Raw genomic sequence first — 26,637 nt, forward strand, 5'->3', positions numbered from 1 at the left:
ACTGTCTCAGGGATCTGGATGTAACAGATCTCTGGATACACAGTCAGGTACGGAACAAATTTCTGCCATGGCATCTTCGGAGGCTCAAAGTGATTTTCATTGTAATACAGTGCAAGAAAATTTGTAGTGCAGATTATGTTTGTACAACTCTGTTTTCTTTTAAGTACATACCACAGTTTAATAATTGTTGATATGAGTGGATCCCAGCAAGGGTATGGCCTCTCTTGTCCAGCTGTTTCCCTTGGGAGGATTCTCCAAGCGCGCCTTCTGGAACAATTTATAAATTAAGATGTAGAGTTCTATGACATTATGATGGCCCTGGAGCGGATTCAGAGGCATCACATTAGTATGTTTCTTGTTTGTTCTGAGTAGCTCAGTGCACTACAAGCAGTCCACCAAATGTAACCACTTGACCAGTCAATCCATTGCATCCATGACAACCCCTTGGTCTTTTGCCAGATACCTGGACAAATTGAGATACAGGAAAATGACAAAGCATCCAAAGAAGCATGTTGGGATGCTGTTGTACATCAATGTGCTGCACCTTTTCACACTGTCACCTCATTATCTGACAGAAGAATCATGCGTAAGTGGGAGCCCGAATGGTTGGAAGTAATAGACGACAAACTGCCATCACTCAGAAAATTGAGCCGTAGTTCCTCTACATTCTCCTGCCGTGCACGGCAGGTTTCAAATTCCTCATTGAGATATGACAATTTTGATTTTTTTTATCTAGTTTACTGAACATATATATCTTTCTATTTGTTTCTGTTATCCATTATACTGTGGTAAATATTTTTGCCATAACCATGTCATGGTCACTGATACTAGTTTGTCTGGACATCCTTAAAGGTCAGGTCTATTTGTTGCCATTGGATCCGATATACTTACATCATGAGTGGGGTTCTAAGCTATCTGTTCTAGGTAATTTTCAGAGAAGGCATTTAGTAATATTTCACAGGATGTCTTTTCACACCCACCACTAACAATACTGTGATTTTTCCAAGTGATAGTTGGATGATTGAAGTCTCCACCTTCAATTACAGTATGATTGGGGAACTTACGTACAAGCAAACTGATGTTTTATCTAAAGTTTTCAGTTACATCAGGAAATGAGTCTTGTGGGCGATAAAAGTATCCAATTATCATTTTATGCCCATTCCTGATACCGAGTCTTGCCCAATCAATCTCACATGCAGTTTCAATTTCTACCTCAGTGGATTTCAGTTTCTTGTCTTCTGCAGCAGATACACCACCTCCATTTGCCATTAGTCTAAATATGGTAACATATTTTTGTTGCAAAAACTGCACAAAAAGACAAATTAAAAATAAATTACTTACATGCCACTGTCCAATGGCTGGACCATAATCAGTCACACATGACACACTAGCACTGTGAGATGTTATTGTCAGGTTATAGGTGTGACCCATATCATTGACGGTGATATGAACTTGGACAATGAAAAATTCTTTCACCCCTATTATCTTTCGGGTAAGCATTGTTCATGTTTGTGACCTTGGTCATATATTGTGTAACAACAACCACACAAACTTCTTTCCCGAGTGTAACAATAACCACACAAACTTCTTTTCCAAAATTGTGTATACTACTACAAAACAGTATGTTTTTATTAAGCTTCCATTAAGTTAAAAGACATCAAGGTGTCAATGATGATCAAATCTTTACTAGTTCCCCAGACCACAAGCATCCCACAATGGACTAGACAAGAACAGGGCTGGTTCAACCTAGTGCCCCATGTGGCAGCTGCTAATAGTGACACACCCTGTATAGAAATCTTCCAGTTGTGGCACCTCAAGTGGTAGCTTGCATCGCTTGGGTCTTAAATCGGCCCTGGACTAGAGTATAAACATTTTGAAAGCAAATTACAATGTAGCAAGAACAAGCGACTTGTTTGTAAATCTTTAATCTTAAAGTTTTAATGTGATCATGAGTGATATAGCCGTTTCAAATTCTGACCTTTGTTGATGCTTGTTTGAAGGTGTTAAACTTGATGCAAAGACTTGTCATATTTTTACTCCATTATGCTTCAGTGATTCATCTTTAAAAGTTTCTAATAGTATCATATTGTTTTGTTACAGTGACACCTAATTACTTTCAAAACAGAGAATTTTCTTTCACACTGGCAGATGATGTATATATACGTTTTTTGTCTTTCTCAAATCAAGAGGAATTAGAATGTGAAATGCAAAAGAGGAATCCATTTAAGATAGATTTAGGTGCAGTATATAATTTCAGGTAAGTGTGTCTGTCTGTTATTTTTATCTACTGGCAGCGAAAAATAGAACACCATGAAACACCAGACCCATTTTGATCTGATAGCAGAAAGTACGTTAAACAGCCATGGGGAGACAGAGAGAGAGAGAGAGAGAGAGAGAGAGAGAGAGAGAGATAAATCATGGGTCACTATTGAGGTTAAAGTATTGTGACAGAAAAACTGACATCAATCTGCTGGCAAGAACAAGTAAAGTTCCTGCAGTAGTTGCACACCATAAAAATCACTCAGGGTTACTGATAAAAGTGATTAAAAAGTAAGAGAACGTGTACATTATGTCAGTAATCAGTAATTCCAACTACAGACCTAAGTCCATATGGGATAAAAGTGAAAAGAGAGACTGGACAACAGCCCACAGAACAGGATAATATCATTATTGATTTCAATGGAAAGGCTATAAATGATCAGGTATGTTTAATTATGATCCTTTAATTATCATTTCTTAATTGTGACAAAAAATATAGAGATAACCAGTTCAACAATGAAAGCAGTATGTTGAAAAACCAGCTTGCACAAAATTCAGTCTTACTGATGTCTCACCCACTTCTCCTACTGAAATTAAAAATATTATGTCTTCTATCAAAAATAAAAGATCATCTGGATTTGATGGTGTTTCCAACAGAGTACTAAAGACTTGTTCCCATATAATAAACACAGTCTTTTCTGAAACATTATGAACCCATTGCATTATTCCAGGAAGATTGAAATATGCCACTGTAGAACTCCTCTATAAGAAAGATGAATGGAGAGCTGTCAGTTACTACCGATCTGTTTCACTACCAATATTTTTCAAAATTTTTGAGAAGATTATGTTTTTTGGAATAATATCCCACTTGAGTGACAATAATATTGTCAATAAGTCATAGCTTGGGTCTGAGAAGAGTTGCTCAAATGAGAATTCCATTTACATGCCCAACAAATTTAGCAAGCATTAAATAACAAAATAGCCCCTATTACTCTTTTCTGTGACCTAAAGGCATTTGACTGTATGAATCATGATGTTCTTCTATACAGCTGCAAAAGTAATCAGTGTTTGAAAATATAGTATGGATGGATTAAAAAATCTACTCACCAAGCAGGCGACAGAAGAAAACACGTGTAGAAGATGTGGAAAAGTGCAAGCTTTAAGAACCACTTGTTCTTTCTTTGGCAGTAAAGCTGAACAGAAAGGAAGAGGTTTTGAGGAAGAGGACTGGGGAGGCTTAGGAAATGGGGAAAGTTACAGAAAAGTTGCCCTGAACCTGGATCGTGGAAGACTTACTGGATGGAATGAGAAGGGAAGACTGATTGTTAGTGCTTGCATCAGATAAGATTCGAAAACCTGAGAACTTGAAGACTGAAGATTGGATAATAAGCCAGGCACAAAGTACTAAAAAAACATTGTGCAGGAGTCAATAAGAGCGGAAACTAATTGAATTATACATGACAGACAGGCAAGGGGGTTGGTGAAATGTAAGTAGGTCAGAAAATAAGAGATAGAAAACTAATGGATCAAAGAAAAAGAATAGTTAGCAAAAGAAAATGCTGAGGGTTCAGAAATTAACGTATCTTTAGGACAAATGGGAGTTGAAAACCAAGCACATGTAATGCCATTTTCCACCTGTGCAGTTGTGAGGAGGGAGAATCTGGATAACAAGTGTTGAAACAGGCACCACAGTTAGGATATTGTGTGTTAGCTGTGTACACACTCTGTCTAGGCCCATTCATCCTAACTGACGACTTCATGGTAGTCATGCCAATGTGGAAGGCCAAACAGTGTTTACATAACAGCAGGTACATGGAATTTCATTTCACAGGTGGCTCTCCGTTTGGCAGTATATATTTTAAGTTACAATGCTTTTATAAGTGGTGGTAGGAGGCTGCATCAGGCAAGTGTTACAGCTATCATGATTACAGTGGAAAGAACCATAGGGTAGGGAAATTGTCACAAAAGGAGTATTGGGCTGACCAGGATAAAACGAAGATTGGTGTGGAGGGAGGGGAGGGGGGCAGAAAGCTACTCACAGTGCAGTTGGCAAGAGGTGAGACAGAATGGACGTCATTTTGGGGCATGATACTAGGAAGTTATCTTTTTAAAGTAGCTGGTGAAGAGTGGGATTACTTCCAGAAATAGGGACAAGCAGGTTTCAAGAAACAGAATGTGGAACCTTAGTTTAAATAGTACAAAGACATGTTTTCAAAAGGGCGGAATATAATATATGATAGGATTCATCATGGCATAAGAAGAGGATTTGGAATATTGGAGAGTGAGGAACTGGTGAAAAAGAAGCAGAGTAAAAGAATAGTTAGTAGTTACTGAAAAGAAATCTGAGACCACACAAATTTAGAGTGGGGATGGGGTGGAGGTGAGTGAGAACCAATAACATGTAACACCAGTTCCCACCTGTGGAGTTCTGAGAAACTTGTCATATCCACTGGTGTGTCTCATTTTGCAGATCATGGTGGCACCTCACTTGTCACCATTGATGCCACCTCCCTCTGTACTAATATTCACGACATAGACTGCATTTACATGCAACACATCTTCCGAGAGACAAAAACTGAATTTTGGAAACCATTTTTCACTGTCATATTTACATGTTAAGCTCTGAAGCGTATTTGCTATCCCAGTTAAATATGGTGCCTGGAAAACAGTTGTTACAGTTTATGATTTAATCAGCACAATCACTATTTCTCTTCAGTTAGATGAGGTGTAAACAGCTTCAGTCAAATATTTCTACTTATCCTTCACTGTAAAAAACGCCACTCCATTAATATTGGCCAAAGATTTTTGAAAATAACATGAAACCTCACAGCCTAAGCACATTTCAAAACAAACTGCATTTACATGGAAGCAAAAATCGATTGTGAACTTGGAAAACCGGCAACGATAAGTGGATTTCCATAATTGATTTTGAAGTGTTTACCACCCAGAAGCGGTATTGGGAAATCGGTTTACAAAATATGGTTTTGGGAGCACCCATCTAAATGGGATGGTACATAATCTATCTATTGCAGAGCGTTACCTAAACTATCCCAGGTCAGAAGCTAGGATAATACTGAGTGACAAGAGCTGCACTTCTATGTTGTTTTTTGGAGGGATCACCAGTATCTGGTTTGGATGTGATAGCTTGGGAAATCTTTTGAACAAGGTTGATGTAATAATTACTTGTGCTTCTTTTTCGCCAATCCCACCAACTCTGATATTCTAAACCTTCATGAATCCTATCACATATTGTATTAGGTTCTTTTGAAAACGTGATTTTGTACCATCTGAAATAAGTTATTACATTCTCTTACTTGAAATCTGCTTGTCGCTGGGAGATACTTCCAAAGGCCTAACTATGAAAGTCCCCTATTTCTGGAGGTGATTCTCTCTTCACCAGCCTGTTTTACAGTTTTAAATACAGCAATCTCTTGCATTTACCCATCTAATATGTGATCCATAAACCATATCTGCCTTTTCCGACCAACTGATTTCTCTCCTTCTATAAAATCCTGCAGTTGTCTGCCCCTCAAGTTTCCCAATGGTATCATCCACCAAACCAACTACAAACTGCAGTAAGTGACTAGACTGTGGTACCCGACTGAAGGGAGAATGTAAGCAAGGGTCTACACCAGTGTTCTGACACTTCTGCATACATACATAATCTGGGATCACCATCACATCCCTGTGGTGCAAACTGACCTACAGGCCCCCCTTAAAATCTCAGGCTCCTCACAAGGACTAATGCCTCAATCCATAGAACTTCTTGCCCCATGCAGACCACTAACTCCCACCCTTTACCTTCTTAAGATCCATAAACCCAGTCACCCTGCCTGTCCCATAGTTACCAGCTTCAAAGCACCCACTGAATGTATCAGCACCTGCAATCTGTAGTATAAACACTCGCTTTATATATTAAAAATGCCAACTTCCCACCACATATGTTCATTGTCATCATTGATGCCAAATCCCTCTAAACCAGCAATCCCCAAGTTCATAGTCTCTCTGTTGCTGGGCATTACCTCAACCAATACCCACCTGACTCCACACCTACAGCATCCTTCCTTCTCACCTTGATCAGCTTTGTACTTAAGAACAGTTACTTTACCTTAGATGGGCAGAGATACAAACAGGGAACCAGGATGACTCTTTCCTACACTAACCTTTTCATGGGTCACTTGGAGGTTACTTTCCTATTTTCCATAAACCTGCAGCCGATGATTTGGTTTAGATGCATAGATGACATCATTGCCATATGGACTCATTGTGAAACTGACCTATTGAAATATTTGAAATCTCTAAATAAATTCTCCCAATTAAATTTTGCATGGTCCTATTTCGAATCATGTGCCACTTTCCTTGATTTTGGGCTCATCCTCACCAAGGGTCAGCTACATGCTTCTGTTCACATTGAAACTACAAACAACAGTACTCACATTTTGACAGTTTCCATCCTCTTCATGTCAAATGTTCCTTGTGTTTGCAGTTGCATTGGCAATGGCGTGCAAGGGAGACATTAGTTCAGATGTAAACTCTTTACACCAGTACACCATCATTCTCACCTCAGCCTTCACTGTACGTAATTATCCCACCGACCTAGTTCAGAAGCAGATTTCCTTCGCCATCACATCCAGCCCTGGTGCAGTTGATCCATACAAAGAATGACTTACATGTACACCTCTTGTCACTCAGTCCTAAGACTTGCCTGATGCAACCTCCTATGACCACCTATACCAGCTCTGTAGTGGGCAAAACATATACTATCAAAGGGAGAGCCGTTTGTGGTATTACATATGTTGTTACCAGTTAAGGTGAATGGGCATAGACAAAGGGTGTATATTCGGAGCACACAATATCCCACTCAGAGCATACTCAACAACATGACTATTGTGACTTGTGTACCTGGTTCACCATACATGCCATCTGTATTCTTCCTTATGACATATTTCTCAGAACTGCACCAATGTGAACTGGAATTACAACATATGCTTTGTTCTCACCACCTGTCTGCCCTATATTTATGATTGTGTTGTGTTTTTCCAGTGGCTGTTCTTTTTCTTTTCTCCCTTTCAGTTTTCTATATCTTTTATTTTCTGACTTGTTATATTTCACTGGATCCTCACCTATCTACTCTGTATAATGTTCTTAGCTTTTGGCTCTTATTTACTCTTGCACAATGTTCTGTCAGTAGCCTCTGTCTTGCTTATTAACCCTATCTTCTACCTGTAATTTCTCAGGTTTTCAAATCTTGTCTGGTGCATGTATTAACAATCAGGCTTTCCTTCTCATCCTGTGTAATAAGTCTCCAGTGACACAGAGTTCAGGGTGACTTTTCCGTAGCTCTTCCATTTCCTAAGCGTTGCTAGTTGTTTTCCTCCAGCCTCTTCCCTTCCATTCAACTCTTCTACCAGAAGAAGGAGCCACTGGGTTGAAAGATTGCACATTTCCATATCATTTACGTGTGTTTTCTCCTGCTGCTGGTTGGTGAGTTGATGTTTTATCTAGCCATATTGTTCAATATTCTCCTAGATTAAATAAAGTTTTATTGAATTGCAGGTGTAGTCAACTGTTGGATAGTCCCATATCTAACCAAAAGAATGCAGAGATTGTATTTAATAATTCAAGCAATGTAAGCAGGTGAAATTCTTCTAACCGGAGACAAATTACTTATGGTGTTCCACAAGACACAGGTCAACTGTTATTTCTCAGATACATAAGCAACCTTCCATCTAATTTACAACAAACAGAATTAGTTCTATATGCAGGTGATACTAATATTGTGCTGGACATCATTAAAACAAAGGTGTTTCTTGTTGCAGTGCTATATTCTCATGAAATTCCAGTCACCAACTTTCTCCTCTGAATGACAACATATTTCATTGACACTGACCTACATAGGGAGAAATGATCATCATAATAAAGTAAGGGAAATGAGAGCTTGCACAGAAAGATGTAGGTCCAGAATGAGATTTTCACTCTGCAGCAGAGTGTGCACTGATATGAAACTTCCTGGCAGATTAAAACTGTGTGCCCGACCGAGACTCAAACTCGGGACCTTTGCCTTTTGCGGGCAAGTGTTCTACCATCTGAGCTACCGAAGCCTGACTCACGCCCAGTCCTCACAGCTTTACTTCTCCCAGTATCTCGTCTCCTACCTTCCAAACTTTACAGAAGCTCTCCTGCGAACCTTGCAGAACTAGCACTCCTGAAAGAAAGGATACTGCAGAGACATGGCTTAGCCACAGCCTGGGGGATGTTTCCAGAATGAGATTTTCACTCTGCAGTGGAGTGTGCGCTGATATGAAACTTCCTGGAAGATTAAAACTGTGTGCCCGACCGAGACTCGAACTTGGGACCTTTGCCTTTCGCGGGCAAGTGCTTCTGTAAAGTTTGGAAGGTAGGAGACGAGATACTGGCAGAAGTAAAGCTGTGAGGACCGGGCGTGAGTCGTGCTTCGGTAGCTCAGATGGTAGAGCACTTGCCTGTGAAAGGCAAAGGTCCCGAGTTCGAGTCTCAGTCGGGCACACAGTTTTAATCTGCCAGGAAGTTTCATATCAGCGCACACTCCGCTGCAGAGTGAAAATCTCATTCTGGAAACATCGCCCAGGCTGTGGCTAAGCCATGTCTCCGCAGTATCCTTTCTTTCAGGAGTGCAAGTTCTGCAAGGTTTGCAGGAGAGCTTCTGTAAAGTTTGGAAGGTAGGAGACGAGATACTGGGAGAAGTAAAGCTGTGAGGACTGGGCGTGCGTCATGCTTCGGTAGCTCAGATTGTAGAGCACTTGCCCGCGAAAGGCGAAGATATAGGTGTTTTTTTTTCTGTGCACTGTTCAAGAGTGGAGTAATGGGGAATTATTGTGAAGGTAGTTTGATGAATCCTCTGCCAGGGTTGGCAAGTGTGATTTGCAGAGTAGCCATGTAGATGTAGAATCCAAGCATACATACTGCAACAGAAGAAAAAGTAAATAATATTTCTAAAGGAATTATTGAGTGCTTTACTATGAATAGTCTGACTCTCAATTTCAAAAAGACACAACATATTCAGTTTTGCACATCTAGAAATACTACACCAATGGCAAGTGTAACACAAGGGAGGGAGGGGGGGGGAATAATAATTAGGGTGGAAGCTTCAAAATTTTTAGTGCTAGTTCTGCAAGGTTCGCAGGAGAGCTTCTGTAAAGTTTAGAAGGTAGGAGACGAGATACTGGCAGAAGTAAAGCTGTAAGGACCGGGCATGAGTGTGCTTCGGTAGCTCAGATGGTAGAGCACTTGCCTGCGAAAGGCAAAGATATAGGTGTTTTTTCTGTGCACTGTTCAAGAGTGGAATAATGGGGAATTATTGGAGCTCCTATAACAACTTAGTTTAGCCACATATGCAGTTTGAATTATTGAGATTTGTGGGCAGAGACACATCAGCAAATTAACATATTTTTGTGGTTCTGTACCATGTAGAAGAAAGGAGCACTTGGATTGCTCAGTCAGTGGAACACTTGCATCCGAAAAGCAAAGGTCCCGAGTTTGAGTCTCAGTGTAGCACACCAGTTTTAATCTGCCAAAAAGTGTCAGATCGACGCACGCTCTGCTGCAGAGTGAAAAATTGATTCTGGAATTATGTTCATAGTTAACATTCATTACCCCATATTAAGGTTTTCCTTGCCATAAAAAGGGGTACACATGTTGCCACCACAATTTTTGATCACTTTCCCAATGATATAAAATGTCTGATAGATGGCAAAAAAGTTCAATGTGAAAACAAACAGAATAATTTCTATTTTTGTAATGCGTAATAGCTGGTGCATAGCAATTACTAATAGAATTCTGTATTAAGAGAGGGATAGAGGGAGGGTGTCAAGTGTACTAACTTACAAAGGGGCAGCATATAGTCAAGTGGACATTGAACTATTATTTATGTGTGAACAGTCATTGCAATTCATCATAAAACTAATCCATGAGGAATACCCTTAGACAAAAGGCTCCGTGGAATGCAGAAGTGTGAAGCAAGAAGGAATCATGTCATGGAGACACACTTTTGTTTCTTACTACCAACTTGATGAATTTGAGAGGAGTCTAATTGAGGCCTTTGATCGTTTCAAAAAATTCCAATTAAGTTAAAAGTACCACATCAGTTGTGCAACACTGCTGGCAATAGTGGACACATGAACCTTCTCACCCCTTAAAACTTGGACATCCATGCAGCACAAATGCTTGCCAAAATTGTCGTATTGTAAAGTGGCAGATCACACAGTTTGTACAGCACAGATAAGAGCATTTATGTACCCATAAGTGACAATACAAGCTGTTGTAAAACAGTTGCTAGCAGTGAGGCTGAGCACACACACTTCTACACTGTCTTCCACTTATGCCCCAGTATTGATGTGCATGGTTCAATTGGTGTCTTTGAGGATCACCGGGAGAATTGAATGGCATGCCATTGTCTTCAGCAATAAAAGCAGATTCTGCCTATGTGCAAGTAGTTGTCGTTCGTGCTCAGTACATGCAGAATGTAGTGCAATCAGTTCAGTTGTTCCAACAGGTTAATACTCACTCCCACGCTCCATGTGAAAGTCAGTATGCTCTGCTAGAAGTGCAACTGCTTCCCTAACAGCACTATCACCAGACTTTTTTCCAATCAAACAAATCATGGGCAAGCAACTTCTGCAACTCTTCCACCCACAACTCTTACAGAGTTATGTGAACAGATCAGATGTGTTGAATGATCTATCCCAAGACAGTATCAGTCACCTTTATGATTGACTACAGGCAGGCTACACTGCAAGTGGACATTGAACTATTTTTTATGTGTGAACAGTCATTTCAATTCATCATAAAACTAATCCATGAAAATGTCCAGATACTCTGTGACCACAATGGTACTGAAACAGAGGATGACAGACTAAAGGCCGAAATACTAAATGTCTTTTTCCAAAGCTGTTTCACAGAGGAAGACTGCACTGTAGTTCCTTCTCTAGGTTGTCACACAGATGACAAAATGGTAGACATCGAAATAGAATGGAATATTCCAGAATTTGAAATACGAACAGCTGCTAGCATGAGTTTGTTAGAAGTAGATACCCTAGGGGTTGCGAAGCAACTCAAATCGCTTGATACGGGCAAGTCTTCAGGTCCAGATTGTATACCGATTAGGTTCCTTTCAGATTATGCTGATACAATAGCTCCCTACTTAGCAATCATATACACTCCTGGAAATTGAAATAAGAACACTGTGAATTCATTGTCCCAGGAAGGGGAAACTTTATTGACACATTCCTGGGGTCAGATACATCACATGATCACACTGACAGAACCACAGGCACATAGACACAGGCAACAGAGCATGCACAATGTCGGCACTAGTACAGTGTATATCCACCTTTCGCAGCAATGCAGGCTGCTATTCTCCCATGGAGACGATAGTAGAGATGCTGGATGTAGTCCTGTGGAACGGCTTGCCATGCCATTTCCACCTGGCGCCTCAGTTGGACCAGCGTTCGTGCTGGACGTGCAGACCGCGTGAGACGACGCTTCATCCAGTCCCAAACATGCTCAATGGGGGACAGATCCGGAGATCTTGCTGGCCAGGGTAGTTGACTTACACCTTCTAGAGCACGTTGGGTGGCACGGGATACATGCGGACGTGCATTGTCCTGTTGGAACAGCAAGTTTCCTTGCCGGTCTAGGAATGGTAGAACGATGGGTTCGATGACGGTTTGGATGTACCGTGCACTATTCAGTGTCCCCTCGACGATCACCAGTGGTGTACGGCCAGTGTAGGAGATCGCTCCCCACACTATGATGCCGGGTGTTGGCCCTGTGTGCCTCGGTCGTATGCAGTCCCGATTGTGGCGCTCACCTGCACGGCGCCAAACACGCATACGACCATCATTGGCACCAAGGCAGAAGCGACTCTCATTGCTGAAGACGACACGTCTCCATTCGTCCCTCCATTCACGCCTGTCGCGACAGCACTGGAGGCGGGCTGCACGATGTTGGGGCGTGAGCGGAAGACGGCCTAACGGTGTGCGGGACCGTAGCCCAGCTTCATGGAGACGGTTGCGAATGGTCCTCGCCGATACCCCAGGAGCAACAGTGTCCCTAATTTGCTGGGAAGTGGCGGTGCGGTCCCCTACGGCACTGCGTAGGATCCTACGGTCTTGGCGTGCATCCGTGCGTCGCTGCGGTCCGGTCCCAGGTCGACGGGCACGTGCACCTTCCGCCGACCACTGGCGACAACATCGATGTACTGTGGAGACTTCACGCCACACGTGTTGAGCAATTCGGCGGTACGTCCAACCGGCCTCCCGCATGCCCACTATATGCCCTCGCTCAAAGTCCGTCAACTGCACATACGGTTCACGTCCACGCTGTCGTGGCATGCTACCAGTGTTAAAGACTGCGATGGAGCTCTGTATGCCATGGCAAACTGGCTGACACTGACGGCGGCGGTGCACAAATGCTGCGCAGCTAGCACCATTCGACGGCCAACACCGCGGTTCCTGGTGTGTCCGCTGTGCCGTGCGTGTGATCATTGCTTGTACAGCCCTCTCGCAGTGTCCGGAGCAAGTATGGTGGGTCTGACACACCGGTGTCAATATGTTCTTTTTTCCATTTCCAGGAGTGTACAACCGCTCGCTCACCGATAGATCTATACCTACAGATTGGAAAATTGAGCAGGTCGCACCAGTGTTTAAGAAGGGTAGTAGGAGTAATCCATCAAACTACAGACCTATATCATTGACGTCAGTTTGCAGTAGGGTTTTGGAGCATGTACTGTATTCAAACATAATGAATCACCTCGAGGGGAACGATCTATTGATACGTAATCAGCATGGTTTCAGGAAACATCGTTCTTGTGCAACGCAGCTAGCTCTTTATTCGCACGAAGTAATGGCCGCTATCGACAGGGGATCTCAAGTTGATTCCGTATTTCTAGATTTCCGGAAAGCTTTTGACACCGTTCCTCACAAGCAACTTGTAATCAATAAGCTGCGGGCCTATGGGGTATCGTCTCAGTTGTGCGACTGGATTCGCGATTTCCTGTCAGTTCGTAGTACTAGATGGCAAATCATCGAGTAAAACTGAAGTGATATCAGGTGTTCCCCAGGGAAGCGTCCTGGGACCTCTGCTGTTCCCGATCTATACAAATGACCTGGATGACAATCTGAGCAGTTCTCTTAGGTTGTTCGCAGATGATGCTTTAATTTACCGTCTAGTAAGGTTATCCGAAGACCAGTATCAGTTGCAAAGCGATTTAGAAAAGATTGCTGTATGGTGTGGCAGGTGGCAGTTGACGCTAAATAACGATAAGTGTGAGGTGATCCACATGAGTTCCAAAAGAAATCCGTTGGAATTCAATTACTCTAGAAATAGTACAATTCTCAAGGCTGTCAATTCAGCTAAGTACCTGGGTGTAAAAATTACGAGCAACTTCAGTTGGAAAGACCACATAGATAATATTGTGGGGAAGGCAAGCCAAAGGTTGCGTTTCATTGGCAGGACACTTAGAAGATGCAACAAGTCCACTAAAGAGACGGCTTACACTACACTCGTTTGTACTCTGTTAGAATATTGCTGCGCGGTGTGAGATCCTTACCAGGTGGGATTGACGGAAGACATCGAAAGGGTGCAAAAAAGGGCAGCTCGTTTTTTATTATCGCGTAATAGGGGAGAGAGTTTGGCAGATATGATACGCGAGTTGGGATGGAAGTCATTAAAGCAAAGACATTTTTCGTCGCGGCGAGATCTATTTATGAAATTTCAGTCACCAACTTTCTCTTCCGAATGCGAAAATATTTTGTTGAGCCCAAACTACATAGGTAGGAATGATCATCAAAATAAAATAAGAGAAATCAGAGCTCGAACAGAAAGGTTTAGGTGTTCGTTTTTCCCACGTGCTGTTCAGGAGTGGAATGGTAGGGAGATAGTATGATTGTGGTTCGATGAACCCTCGGCCAAGCACTTAAATGTGAATTGCAGAGTAATCATGTAGATGTAGATGTAGATGTAGATGTAGCTGATAGAGGGATAGAAAAACAGTTAAAATCGCTCAAAAGAGGAAAGGCCGCTGGACCTGATGGGATACCAGTTCGATTTTACACAGAGTACGCGATGGAACTTGCCCCCTTCGTGCAGCGGTGTACCGTAGGTCTCTAGAAGAGCGTAGCATTCCAAAAGATTGGAAAAGGGCACAGGCCATCCCCATTTTCAAGAAGGGACATCAAACAGATATGCAGAACTATAGACCTATATCTCAAACATTTATCAGTTGTAGAATTTTGGAACACAAATTATGTTAGAGTATAATGACTTTTCAGGAGACTAGAAATCTACTCTGTAGGAATCAGCATGGGTTTCGAAAAAGATGATCGTGTGAAACCCAGCTCATGCTACTCGCCCATGAGACTCAGAGGGCCATAGACATGAGTTCCAAGGGAGATGCCGTGTTTCTTGACTTCCGCAAGGCATTTTATACGGTACCCCACAGTCATTTAATGAACAAAGTAAGAGCATATGGACTATCAGACCAGTTGTGTGATGGATTGAAGAGTTCTTAGATAACAGAACACAGCATGTCATTCTCAATGGAGAGAAGTCTTCTGAAGTAAGAGTGATTTCAGGTGTGCCACAGGGGAGTGTCATAAGACCGTTGCTATCCACAATATATATAAATGACCTTGTGGATAACATCGGAAGTTCACTGAGGCTTTTTGCAGATGATGCTGTAGTATATCAAGAGATTGTAACAATGGAAAATTGTACTGAAATTGAGGAGGATCTGCAACGAATTGACACATGGTGCAGGGAATGGCAATTGAATCTTAATGTAGACAAGTGTAATGTGCTGCGAATACATAGAAAGAAAGATCCTTTATCATTTAGTTACAAAATAGCAGCTCAGCAACTGAAAGCAGTTAATTCCATAAATTATGTGGGAGTAGGCATCAGGAGTGATTTAAAATGGAATGACCATATAAAATTAATCATGGGTAAAGCAGATGCCAGACTGAGATTCATTGGAAGAATCCTAAGAAAATGCAGTTCTGAAACAAAGGAAGTAGGTTACAGTACACTTGTTCACCCACTGCTTGAATGCTGGTCAACAGTGTGGGATCCGTACCAGATAGGGTTGATAGAAGAGAGAGAGAAGATTCTATGGAGAGCAGCGCTCTTCGTTACAGGATCATTTAGTAATAGCGAAAGCGTTACTGAGATGATAGATAAACTCCAGTGGAAGACTCTGCAAGAGAGACGCTCAGTAGCTCAGTAAGGGCTTTTGTTGAAGTTTCAAGAACGTACCTTCACCGAGGAGTCAAGCAGTATATTGCTCCCTCCTCCGTATATCTTGCGAAGAGACCATGAGGATAAAATCAGAGAGAGTAGAGCCCACACAGAGGCATACTGACAATCTTTCTTTCCACGAACAATACGAGACTGGAATAGAAGGGAGAACCGATAGAGATACTCAAGGTACCCTCCGCCACACACCGTCAGGTGGCTTGCGGAGTATGGATGTAGATGGGTACATACTGTTACCGTGCAACAGTTTGAGCTATTGATCTATAAATATAACAGTTCCATGTACTCCATATGTATTGTTCACAATTTTATATGAACTTGAAAAATCTCGATACACCTTTTTTCCCTTTTTCACAATGTTTGTTGTAGTGCAGGTTGTTTAGGGAAGAATACTTTAGGTGGCACCCTTTCCACTTGGCATTTTATGATTACCTATGCATTGTCATTACCATTATGCATATAATTACTCCTGTGAATATGCTAACATAATTGACAATCTTCTGTGATGGCATGGACATTGCTATTTTTTTTTTATTTCTTTTTTTTGGGGGGGGGGGGCGGGGGGGGGGGGGGGGAAGAGCTCTTGACCGGAGTAGGGGGCATTACAATCTATTAATGCACTGTGTGCTTCCATTATAGTTTCAGGGCTTCTCACTTATCTCTTGCTTGATGAATACAGAAACAACACATGAGTGATTTACATGAAATTGCTTAGGTTCTGGAACATGAATACAACTTTTCTTAGCATCCACTCTTTGCTGTTCTTCTCTGCTTTCATCATGTGTTTATGACAGGTAACGGTTTGCAATTTCATCAGTGTTGCACCCTATTTACCAGGTTCTGCATTAATATAGTCTGGGACACGTGTTTTTAAATTCTGCCTCCTCCTTAGTGATATGGTATGAACTCACCGTGTCGCTTTCTGTTTCTTCGTTGAGTTTTGGAGCTATGCTCATTGTTTTACTTGCCTCTTCTTGTTGTACATTGACTGTAACTCTTAACCTAGCTGTGTCTTTCTGTTCTGCATACATTAACATTTCAAGTGCATGTTTGTTTTTAAAATGTTCATCATATGCTTAGCTGCTTTGGACATTTGTATGGTAGCTCACACGTGATGGAACTGGCAGAGAGAGAGAGAGAGAGAGAGAGAGAGAGAGAGAGAGAGAGAGTGTGTGTGTGTGTGTGTGTGTGTGTGTGTGTGTGTCCGCGCGTCCGCGCAATGCATTTGTGACCCAATCACTCCTGTCTACGAACAGTTAACATGGCTATATGAATATAATAACATGGCTACATGAATATAAGCATAGAGACCATTATGCCCTCTGCTGTACAAACTTTTCAATCATTGTAATTCCTCGTATTTATCTTCAACACTAATATTACTATCTGGACAGCAGAATCATCTCCGTATCGCTATGCAATACAGCTATCTTCTAAAAGTGGTTTTCTGTTATCAGGAACCTGACTTTGGAATTACCTTCCTTAAAATTTCAAGAGAAGTTACACACCTTTCCAACTTCATACAATAGTTAATGGTATACCCTCTAACACAATAGCTATCTCTTCCACATAAGTGTCTCCATCTCATTCTAGTCAACCCAGCCCTCCTTACTGTCAACTCTTCTGAAAGTCTGCTCTTTCTCAACAGGTACTACCACTATCATTTTAATCTCCTTCCCTGTCATTATCCTTCTGTTTCTGATGATATTGAACATTGTTTGAAAAGTGATGATCAAATTATTATTATTTTATTCCTCTTGTCTGGCATTATTATTTGTATTAATATTTATTCACACATCAAAATTGAGAACATTTTGTAATAATTTTTGCTGTTTAGTTCCTAGTTCAAAGTAAGAGAGAGGGCTGGAAGGACTAATCTGGTCAGGCTAAATAAAACAACCTATTTTCCTCATTTGTCTTCTGTTTGTAATTTTCCTCATTTTGAGGTGTTTTATCCGTAATATCTGTCATATTGTAAGTAACAACTTTAATATTACAAAAAATATATTTTTTATATGTGCTCGTCATTTCAATGTGTGCTACATTCTTTTCCAGGCCTAAAGATCATCGCTCAGTTTCACTTTTTCAACCACTGGAAAAAGAACTTGTGTTTGATATTGATATGACAGATTATGATGAAGTGCGTTCGTGCTGCAGTGGTGCAGATGTCTGCCTTAAATGCTGGCGATTTATGAGTGTTGCTTGCAAGGTGTTAGATGCTGCCCTTAGAGGTATTATTCTGTTTCCAAAAAATTGCATATCAGAAATTAATACATTTATAATGGCTTTAACCTTGAAGTACCTCATTTCAGATGACTTTGGTTTTAAGCACCTTTTATGGGTTTTCTCTGGACGAAGAGGTGTACATTGTTGGGTATGTGATGGAGCAGCCCGTAAGTTAGATGCATCAGCGAGGTCTGCAGTTGCTGAGTACTTGACACTTATATCTGGAGGAGATGGGCAGGCAAAGAAAGTGTCATTTCCAGGTGACAGACTCCACAGCTCTATCAAGTAAGTTTATTGCACAGTTTTCCTGCTTGTAACAGTTCCACATTTTATCAAATAGCATTACAAAACTCTCATTTTTAATTGCCTGTTGTTGTTGTCTTCAGTCCCAGGACTGATTTGGTGCAGCTCTTCACACTAGTATATCATGTGCAAGCCACTTTGTCTCTGCATAAGTACTGCAGCCTACATCCGTTTGAACTTGCTTACTGTTGGGAGCTCAGTGATAGCTATTCTGTATGATGGCTAATAGACATCTGAAAGATGATTCAAGTTTCACCTCTTATCTCATTGTCTGCCTCTTCATAGCAGGGAACGTCCTGTTAGGCTCTTCTCTTTGTTGGTGTTAGTACTTTAGGGTTACAGAATTTCAACTAGTCTGTTATTCATAGTATGGTTAATTCAGTAATGATGCAATCACCTGATTTATTTGAATTGCTAATGCTGCTTCTTCTCAATAATAATTCGCTTTGTGCTACTATGCAAAAATTTGTCTGTCTGTCAACAAAACAAGACTGCAAGAGAGTGAGCGATTTGTAAAAAGTTTTATTTGTTTATCAGTCAAGCTAAGTGAGAAATTGCTTAACATATATCGTTAATATTGCAGCTAAAGGATGTTTGTTTCATGTCTTTGGACCACTGTATAATTAAATAGTTTTGCTGCCTGAAGACTTTACAATGCTGCCAGCACAGATGAGACAAAGGTTTTCTTTCTGTTGCACTAGCTCTTCTGTGCTGCTTGTTTGTCAACAGAAAGGGGGTTGGTATTTACAGATGACTGAGTATCGAGTCTCAGAAATCCTTCTTCCCTGATTCTGCTGCTATATGCTGGGAAAAGATCAAATCAGTTAGCAAATCACCTCCATTGCTCTGGGATCAGTGTAATTCAATATTCACGAATCGAATGGACAGTCGTGCTCCTTTATTACCTCAAAATTTAACAGTGCGTATCTTCAGTATACACCGTGTCACTTATTGTTTATCATTTACACTCGCTTTCAGGAAAGTCATTCCACTTAATCAAAAATTAATGCTTGTTCAGAATACTATATTTCAGTCTTTTCTAAGCATTTAACCACTCACATAAAATACACATTTGAAAATTTGTTTCCGGGCAATTTTACACTACCAGTTTTATAACTACTACAATAAACATACTTGAACTTTCTGATCTCTACATCGTTGTGCAGCTCCCATGACAGTAGGTTATTATATCTCGTAAATATCACAGAGCATTTCCATTGGCATAGGACTATGTGTAAAACTTCTAAGATCTTGGTAGCAATACAGTCCTTCCACCTTTCCTGAGTTCAGGTAGCCCAGTATATATGCATTTGGGCTTAGAATTCTCACAGTAACATATGGGTCTGTCTGCATATACTCTCTTTCTCTGGTTTTCAATTCAGCAAAGATAATTTCAGATGATTACGTATTTAGACTGTGTCTCCAACTTAAAAATTGTGTGATGTGCTTCCCATAAAACTTTTTTCGTTGTTCATCCTTGAAACTGAGGTTAATTAATGCTTATCTAATTTTACCCTTGCATGATACTTTTCTTTCACTTCAGTAGGGCTCCTAATCATCTATTGTGCATGTTTGCCCCAATGTAAGGTCTTTTGGCATGTAACCACTCAACATTTGTTCCAACTAATCCATAATTTCTTCAAAAATGTGTAGATAGCCTATCCTTAGGCTCTTGTGTTTTGAGCATGCTCGGTTCAATTCTCTTGAAACACAATTAGCAGGATTTGCTTCTAGATGAAATTTTGAAATAAGTATTTGCCAAATATCGTTCTATTTCAGAAAAGTGTTCCTTACCTCACTGATGAATTGTCCCCAGTATCAACAGAATAATGTCAGATTTGCTTGCAATGATTAAATAATTATTCATGTTCCTAATAACTGATATGGTGATGGCATTCTTCAGCACATTGGCTTTACATACTTAGTGAAAATATCAAAGATCGCATGTACATACTTCATACCTCCTCTTGCCCTGGTTACAGGTCAACATGTGTTAACTAATACAGTTTCTGATTTATTTATTTCTCAAAATGTTTTGTATTTGCTTTTAGTATATAGCCAACTTTTTTGCACGTTTAGCCACACCTAAATGCCCCCAGCTGTAATAAGTACGTCAAACTAATTTTTCCTCTGATTCATGCAGAGTGCATACCATCCAATGATCACTTTTGACACACTGCCAGTAGAACAGAATGTCATGGTTGATGATGTAATGTTGACGCAGTTTGTTCTCACACCTTAATTTCTCTCATACTTCTTGCCAGTGCAGATCCTGTTCTTGAAACTCAGCCATGTGCTGACACGTATCCAAGAAATATCGCCAGTAACACTTACCCTTTATCAGTAAAATCCTGACATCCAGGTTAGGTTCAGAATTTACAGGCATGCCATTCATACCTTCAATTAACCATGATAATGTGTCCACAGTTACATTTTGTTCTGTCTTGATGTAAACTACTCTAAAGTCATACCTTTGAAGGAAAAGAGTTATCTAATGAGCCATGGGTGGACCAGCTCACAACTCAAAAGAAAACTTAAAGCATTATGGTATATAAACACCTTAGTATTATGTCCACACAGATAGTAATGGAAGCTGAGAAATCCCCATTCAATTGCAGATGCTTCTAATTCAGTCAGTGAATAGGTCTGTTCACACGTGTGTATGGCTCAGCTTCGAGCTCCTATAGTACAAAAGGTCAGCTTTCCATTAATTTCGTAAATTTGGAATAGACAACACCCCAAGCAAATACCTAAATTATCAATAATGGGTGTGAATTCCATATTCATATGAGAATGGTACACCATTCTAGCATCATGCAACTCTATCTTATGCTTCAAAAGCTCATTGGCATTTGTCAGTCAATTCACACACAGTACTGTAAATGATGTAGCCCACAGTTGCGTTTCACAGTTCTTTACTTTCAATTCACAACCCCCAATATTACACAGTTATATGACCAGGTCACACTATTGGTTAACTTTTGACAAGCCGCACTAATAGTTTGCAGGCAAACATCAGCATATTGCTACAATAGTTTGCTGTTGAACATCTATGAGCAGTAAATAACTAACAACACAATTCACTTTTTCTCAAATAAATTTAACAGACACTGTCATTGTTTAAACACTTGGCCTATTTATGTTACACTAATTTCACTGTTCATTTGAGGCATTACTCTAAATGATACAGACTTCCCATCTGAAAATCGGCCATGGACTAACTGTCGCGGGACCAAAAATCAGGCCTTTATATATGCTCACAATAACAGGTATTGAAACTATACATTGTTCGATGTTTATGTTACAGAAATTACAATTAAAACATAAGTCATTCAATTAACTGAATCTATTGAAAAAATCTTCCTTTTAACAGTTCCTTCTGCCACAAAGGTTAGGCCGAATTACTTATTTAAACACAAACAATACTTTAGACAAACCTGGTAATTATTTTGGAATTAAGGACTAGCTTTGCTAATATGTTTTCGAACAGAGCCAAATAAATACTTTAATAATTCTAGTAGTTCTTCCAAATGTTTATAATTATTACAGAACTTATATTTGTTTATAAGTCAACAATAGAATCTAAGTCATGAAACAATTACCGATTTCATCATAATTTTTTCTTGGTACCATACACTTGTAGTGCGTCGGCTGCTCACAGGCGGCATTCTTTTGAGTCTTGAACCATCTCTTCAAAGTTGTTGATGCCAGTCCATGTCTTGATATTCTGTGACCATGATTGCTTCTTTCTACCTGGTGGGTGCTTACCTTCTATTCTGCCTTCTAGAATTAATTGCAGAAGTTCATATTTCTTTCCTCTCATAAGGTGCCACAGGTACAAAGTCTTTCTTCTTTTAATTGGCCCCATTAGTTCTCTATCCATTCCGACTCTATGCAGCACTTCAGCATTGCTCACTTTCTCAATCCATGGTATTTTTAGTAATCAGTGCAAGAACGACATTTCTGTTGTTTCTGATCCCTTTACAGAAGGTGTTTTAATTGACCAAGTTTCTGCACCATAGAGTAGGATGGGGATAACATAGTGTTGTACCACCCTTATTCTCAGATGGAGCGGCTTGTCCGTGTATATCAGCACATTCGTAGCTTTCAGAACATTTCTTTGGCAATCCCACAGTGAATCTTAATTTCCTCATCATAATCAAGTTTAGAGTTGTAGCACAGATCCCAGATATTTAAATCTGGTTACTTTCTCAATTTTACTACCATTAATGACAAGGACTCGTTTTGACCAGCGGTTCTTTCAATTGATATCCATTTAGTTTTCTTGGCATGTATTCTGACACCAAAATGCTGACCAGCTTTATCTATTTCTGTAAGTATTTTCTGTAGCTTGGCTACGGATGGTGCAAAAAAAGCTGTGTCATCAGCATACCCTAAGTTCCAGATCTTCACTCCATTTACTTTTATACCGAATAATTCTGAGTCTTGGCTGGATTGAAATATCTTGTCTAGATACAAGTTGACCACTAATGGGGATAGTATACAGCCCTGGCAGACTCCTTTCAGTATTTTCATAGATTCTGTTTTTAAATTTTTGTTAATTCTGACCTCTGCTCTTTGATTCCAGTATAATTGCTGGATGATTCTTATGTCCTTACCATCCGATCCTGTTTCTCATAAGATTGTGATTAAGGAGGTCATGCCTATAACAAAAGATATTAACTAGGAATATTCAAACTAAATTAGGAAATTGATTACATACACAACACTAAGCACAAAATTATATCTGGTGCTATATATATTAAGACTGAGGGCCAACCTTTCTCTTTTATGAAAATGCAGATTGTACTCATATATGTTAATGGTCATTAGTCAAAAATGGAAAAATGAATTTAAGGATGGAGATGGCAAAACGAGAGAGGAAGTAAAGAACCCCTGCTTGCTCCATCACAACTGAGTGTTCAGTCATGCATTGTCAATAAAAATTCCCAAGTTTGAGGAACAATCTCAGAAAATTTCTAATGGCACTGACCACCTCTGAATCTGGCACAGTTCCTTCCAGTGTCAGCACATGTCCTACATATTTCACTTCATTCTGACCAAATTTAAATTTGATGACATTTAATGTTGCTTGCACTCCTGTCTTAATTAGTTCTAAGTTTATGTTGCAACTAACAGATCATCCACATAAACATTAACTTTTTCCTGTAAGTCTTCTCCTAAAACTCATGCTAATACAGCAATGAAAATTTCTCCACATAAATTAAGCCAAATGGTAGAAATCAAAATGATAGTTGTGATCTGCAAATCTAAACACAGTATATTTTCTTGAACCTTTCTCTAAATTGTTCTGCCAGTATGATGAATGTAAATCAATACTTCTGTACAAGACTACACACATCTCCAGAAAAGCCGTTGTAACACAAATTGATATGAGCCTTTGCAAGAGGGCTCTACACCATAAAGAGGGCCACTTGCAGCAATTCACTGACACAGCATTGTTCCAAGGCACGCACTGGGCATTGCTGCCCACCTCCTGGTCGTTGCCAGGCTAGTTACCAAAAGGAGAGTCACTTTGGCATGCGCCATATGTGACACTTGCAGTAGCAACACCACAACAAACCTGCTTGGTCTGGTGTGTATAAATACTGGCCTTCTGATCAGGCAGGCCACTGAATTCATAAATCACCCCCAGGGGACTCACCACTTTTTGGTGAGTACGTGCTTGGCGACCACGAGGCCCCAGCCCTCGCAGCACTGCTTCTCTTTCAGTGCTGCTTGTCTCCTCTTTTGTGTCCTTTTCCCCTCTCTTGGGGAGATGTCTCGTGCCTCCATGGGCTCTTGAAGCTCATTTGCATTGGTTTACTTGTAGGTCTCTTTTCTCTTGTACTGCTGTTTCCCTATACTGTTCTTTCCCTGTATTGCTCTTTCCCTACACTGCTCTTTTCCTGTATCACTCCTTCCCTGCAGTACTCTTTTCCTGTACTGCCCTTTCCTCGTCCTGCTCTTTCCTCGTTTTTCTCTTTCCCTGTTCAGTTTTCCCTATTCCGCTCTTTCCTTGTTCCTTTCTTTCCTTGTTCCTTTCTTTCCTTGTTCTGCTCTTTCCTTGTTCTGCTCTTTCCTTGTTCTGCTCTTTCCTTGTTCTGCTCTTTCCTTGTTCTGCTCTTTCCTTGTTCTGCTCTTTCCTTGTTCTGCTCTTTCCTTGTTCTGCTCTTTCCTTGTTCTGCTCTTTCCTTGTTCTGCTCTTTCCTTGTTCTGCTCTTTCCTTGTTCTGCTCTTTCCTTGTTCCTTTCTTTCCTTGTTCTGCTCTCCTTTTCCTCCGCTGTGGCGTTTTGAGGCCATCCTTCCTTTCTTCCTTTCCTTCTTATCTTTTTTTCTCCTCCCTGTGTGTGCCTGATGGCCACCCACACGTTTGACGCACAGCAGGAGACTGGGTAACAGGTATTTCCCACCCCCGGGTTGGCATGTAGGGTCCGCACATACCCCCTGGTACAGGCCAGGCCCAGAGAGGGGTGATTGCCTGAGCTGTTACCTTCCTCCTCTGCTGATTGGTCCCTCCATCTGTCGTTCGGGAGGTGTGGACAATCACCTAAGGCGGGGGGCTCCCCTTTGGAGGGCCCCTGCTGGAAGGAGTGCCTATCGGAGACGCTGGCAATCATGGGGGACTTCTTCCCAATGACTGATTTTCCTTATCTTTCACAGAGTGTTTCACATAAATGAAAGTGGAATGAGGCTTCTGCCTCAATGTCTCTTCTGTTGCGCCCCGATATCTAATAGTCTCACGTTTAGACGAAAACCAGACTTTTTGTTTCTGTAAACCCCTTTGTTATACGGAAAGGCATGGATGGCATCACCGGCGCTGTGAAGTAATGCTCTCGTCTCCGAAATGGAATGCTTCTTTTGGAAATTGATAGTGCTCTCCAGGCCCAGAAACTACTCGAGGCCCAAACCCTCAACGAATATCTTATAAAAGTGGAGGCTCACAGGACACTTAACTTGTCCCATGGTTTTATCTACACCCGGCTGTTGGATGCCTTGACAGAGGACGAAATAACTAATTATCTATCGGATCAGGGCGTTACTGCTGTTCATAGGGTTATGAAGAAGGAAGCTGCCGAATTGGTGCCCACTCGAACATTATTCCTGACTTTCCTACCAAGATCAAGGCAGGCTGTGAAGTCATCTCTGTGTGCCCTTTCATTCCCAATCCGTTGAGGTGTTACAAATGCCACCAGTTCAATCATACCAGCACGTCATGTAAAAATGCGGCCAAATGTGTCACTTGTAGCAGGGAAGCACACGAGGGCGCCTGTCCACCTCCTTCCCAATGCTGCATTAATTGTCATGGAGAACATGCTGCTTCTTCTCGTTCTTGTCCCATCTATCAAGATGAGCGGGCTGTTCAGGAGATAAGGGTGAAGGAGAAGGTACCTTTTTCTGTTGCCCGGAAATTGTCGGCGAGCTGTAAACCAAATGTCCCTTAGTCTGGAAGCTACAGCACCGTGTTAGCCTCTCCTCATCCCACTAAAAACATGGCTACGCAGACTTGTGACTTACAGTTCAGTTTGATGGTGGCAAAGTTGCCTCGCCTTCAAGCTAACACTCTGTCTCCTACTTCCCGGGCAGTAGATTCTGCTACCTGTTCTTTGCCCTCACCGGTGAAGACGGTTGCAATGCAGCCAGCGAACCGTCAATTCAAAAAGGACTATTCCCAGGAAGATTTCTTGCATACCTCGAGTTTGCAGCCATCTGGCTCTTCTGCCAATTGCCAAAAGCCAATACAATCATCCAAATTCAAACAGTCTTCCCCCTCTCCGACTCATTGGCCCTCTTCAACTCATCAGTCCTTTTCAACTGACTGACACTAGGGAAGCTCCTTTGATCCTGCTGAGTTGATGGACGAAGATGCTCCACCTGTTGATTCCAGTGGCTATCCTCCCTCAAGAGCTTGCCCTAAGCGGCCGTTGAGATGAGTTTCTTCTTCATTCTCCGGTGTTCCTAAATTTTATGGCCCTTTTACAATGGAATATCCGTGGCCTTTGGTCTAACAGGGCGGACCCTCGGCTGCTCCTGCGATCGCAATGTCTGCTTGTCGTCTGTCTCCAAGAAACCAAGCTATGTACTCAAGACCATTTTGCCCTCTCCCATTTTACTTCACTCCGGATGGACCTTCCCCTTAGGGCGGGGATTCCTGCTCATGGTGGGGTCATACCGCTTCTATGAGATGATGTTTGTTATCATCCTATCCCCTTGCACACTCACCTGCAAGCAGTTACTGCCCATGTTTTCCTTCCCAAATTTACCTTTTCCCTCTGCACCATTTAAATCCCTTCGTCTTCTGCTGTCACTAGGGCAGACCTGACACAGCTTGTTGCTCAGCATCCTCCACCCTTTCTGCTCCTCGGTGACACCAATGCCCATCATCCTCTTTGGGGCTCTCCTGTCGCCTGCCCGAGAGGTTGTCTTTTGGTGGATCTTCTTAATCATCTTAATCTTGTGTGCCTTAACACCGGCAAAGCCATGTTTTCTCTCTGATTCTTCGCACACTTATTCGCACTTAGACCTCTCAATCTGCTATGCCCAGCTCGCTCGACATCT

The 26,637-nt window shown here is 41.2% G+C and overlaps 1 protein-coding gene across 1 annotated transcript in view; it reads left to right on the top strand.

The window, feature by feature from the left end:
• The window catches only part of LOC126162867 (DNA primase small subunit), a 109,715-nt gene that overhangs the window by 23,539 nt on the left and 59,539 nt on the right, over positions 1-26,637 (top strand). The window contains exons 2-4 of the mRNA XM_049919648.1: positions 2,101-2,257; positions 17,605-17,780; positions 17,862-18,060. Of these exons, the coding sequence (XP_049775605.1) occupies positions 2,101-2,257; positions 17,605-17,780; positions 17,862-18,060 (532 nt within the window). The remainder of the gene's footprint in view (positions 1-2,100; positions 2,258-17,604; positions 17,781-17,861; positions 18,061-26,637) is intronic.

Source organism: Schistocerca cancellata, chromosome 1 (genome assembly GCF_023864275.1).
Source record: "Schistocerca cancellata isolate TAMUIC-IGC-003103 chromosome 1, iqSchCanc2.1, whole genome shotgun sequence".
NCBI lineage: Eukaryota > Metazoa > Arthropoda > Insecta > Orthoptera > Acrididae > Schistocerca > Schistocerca cancellata.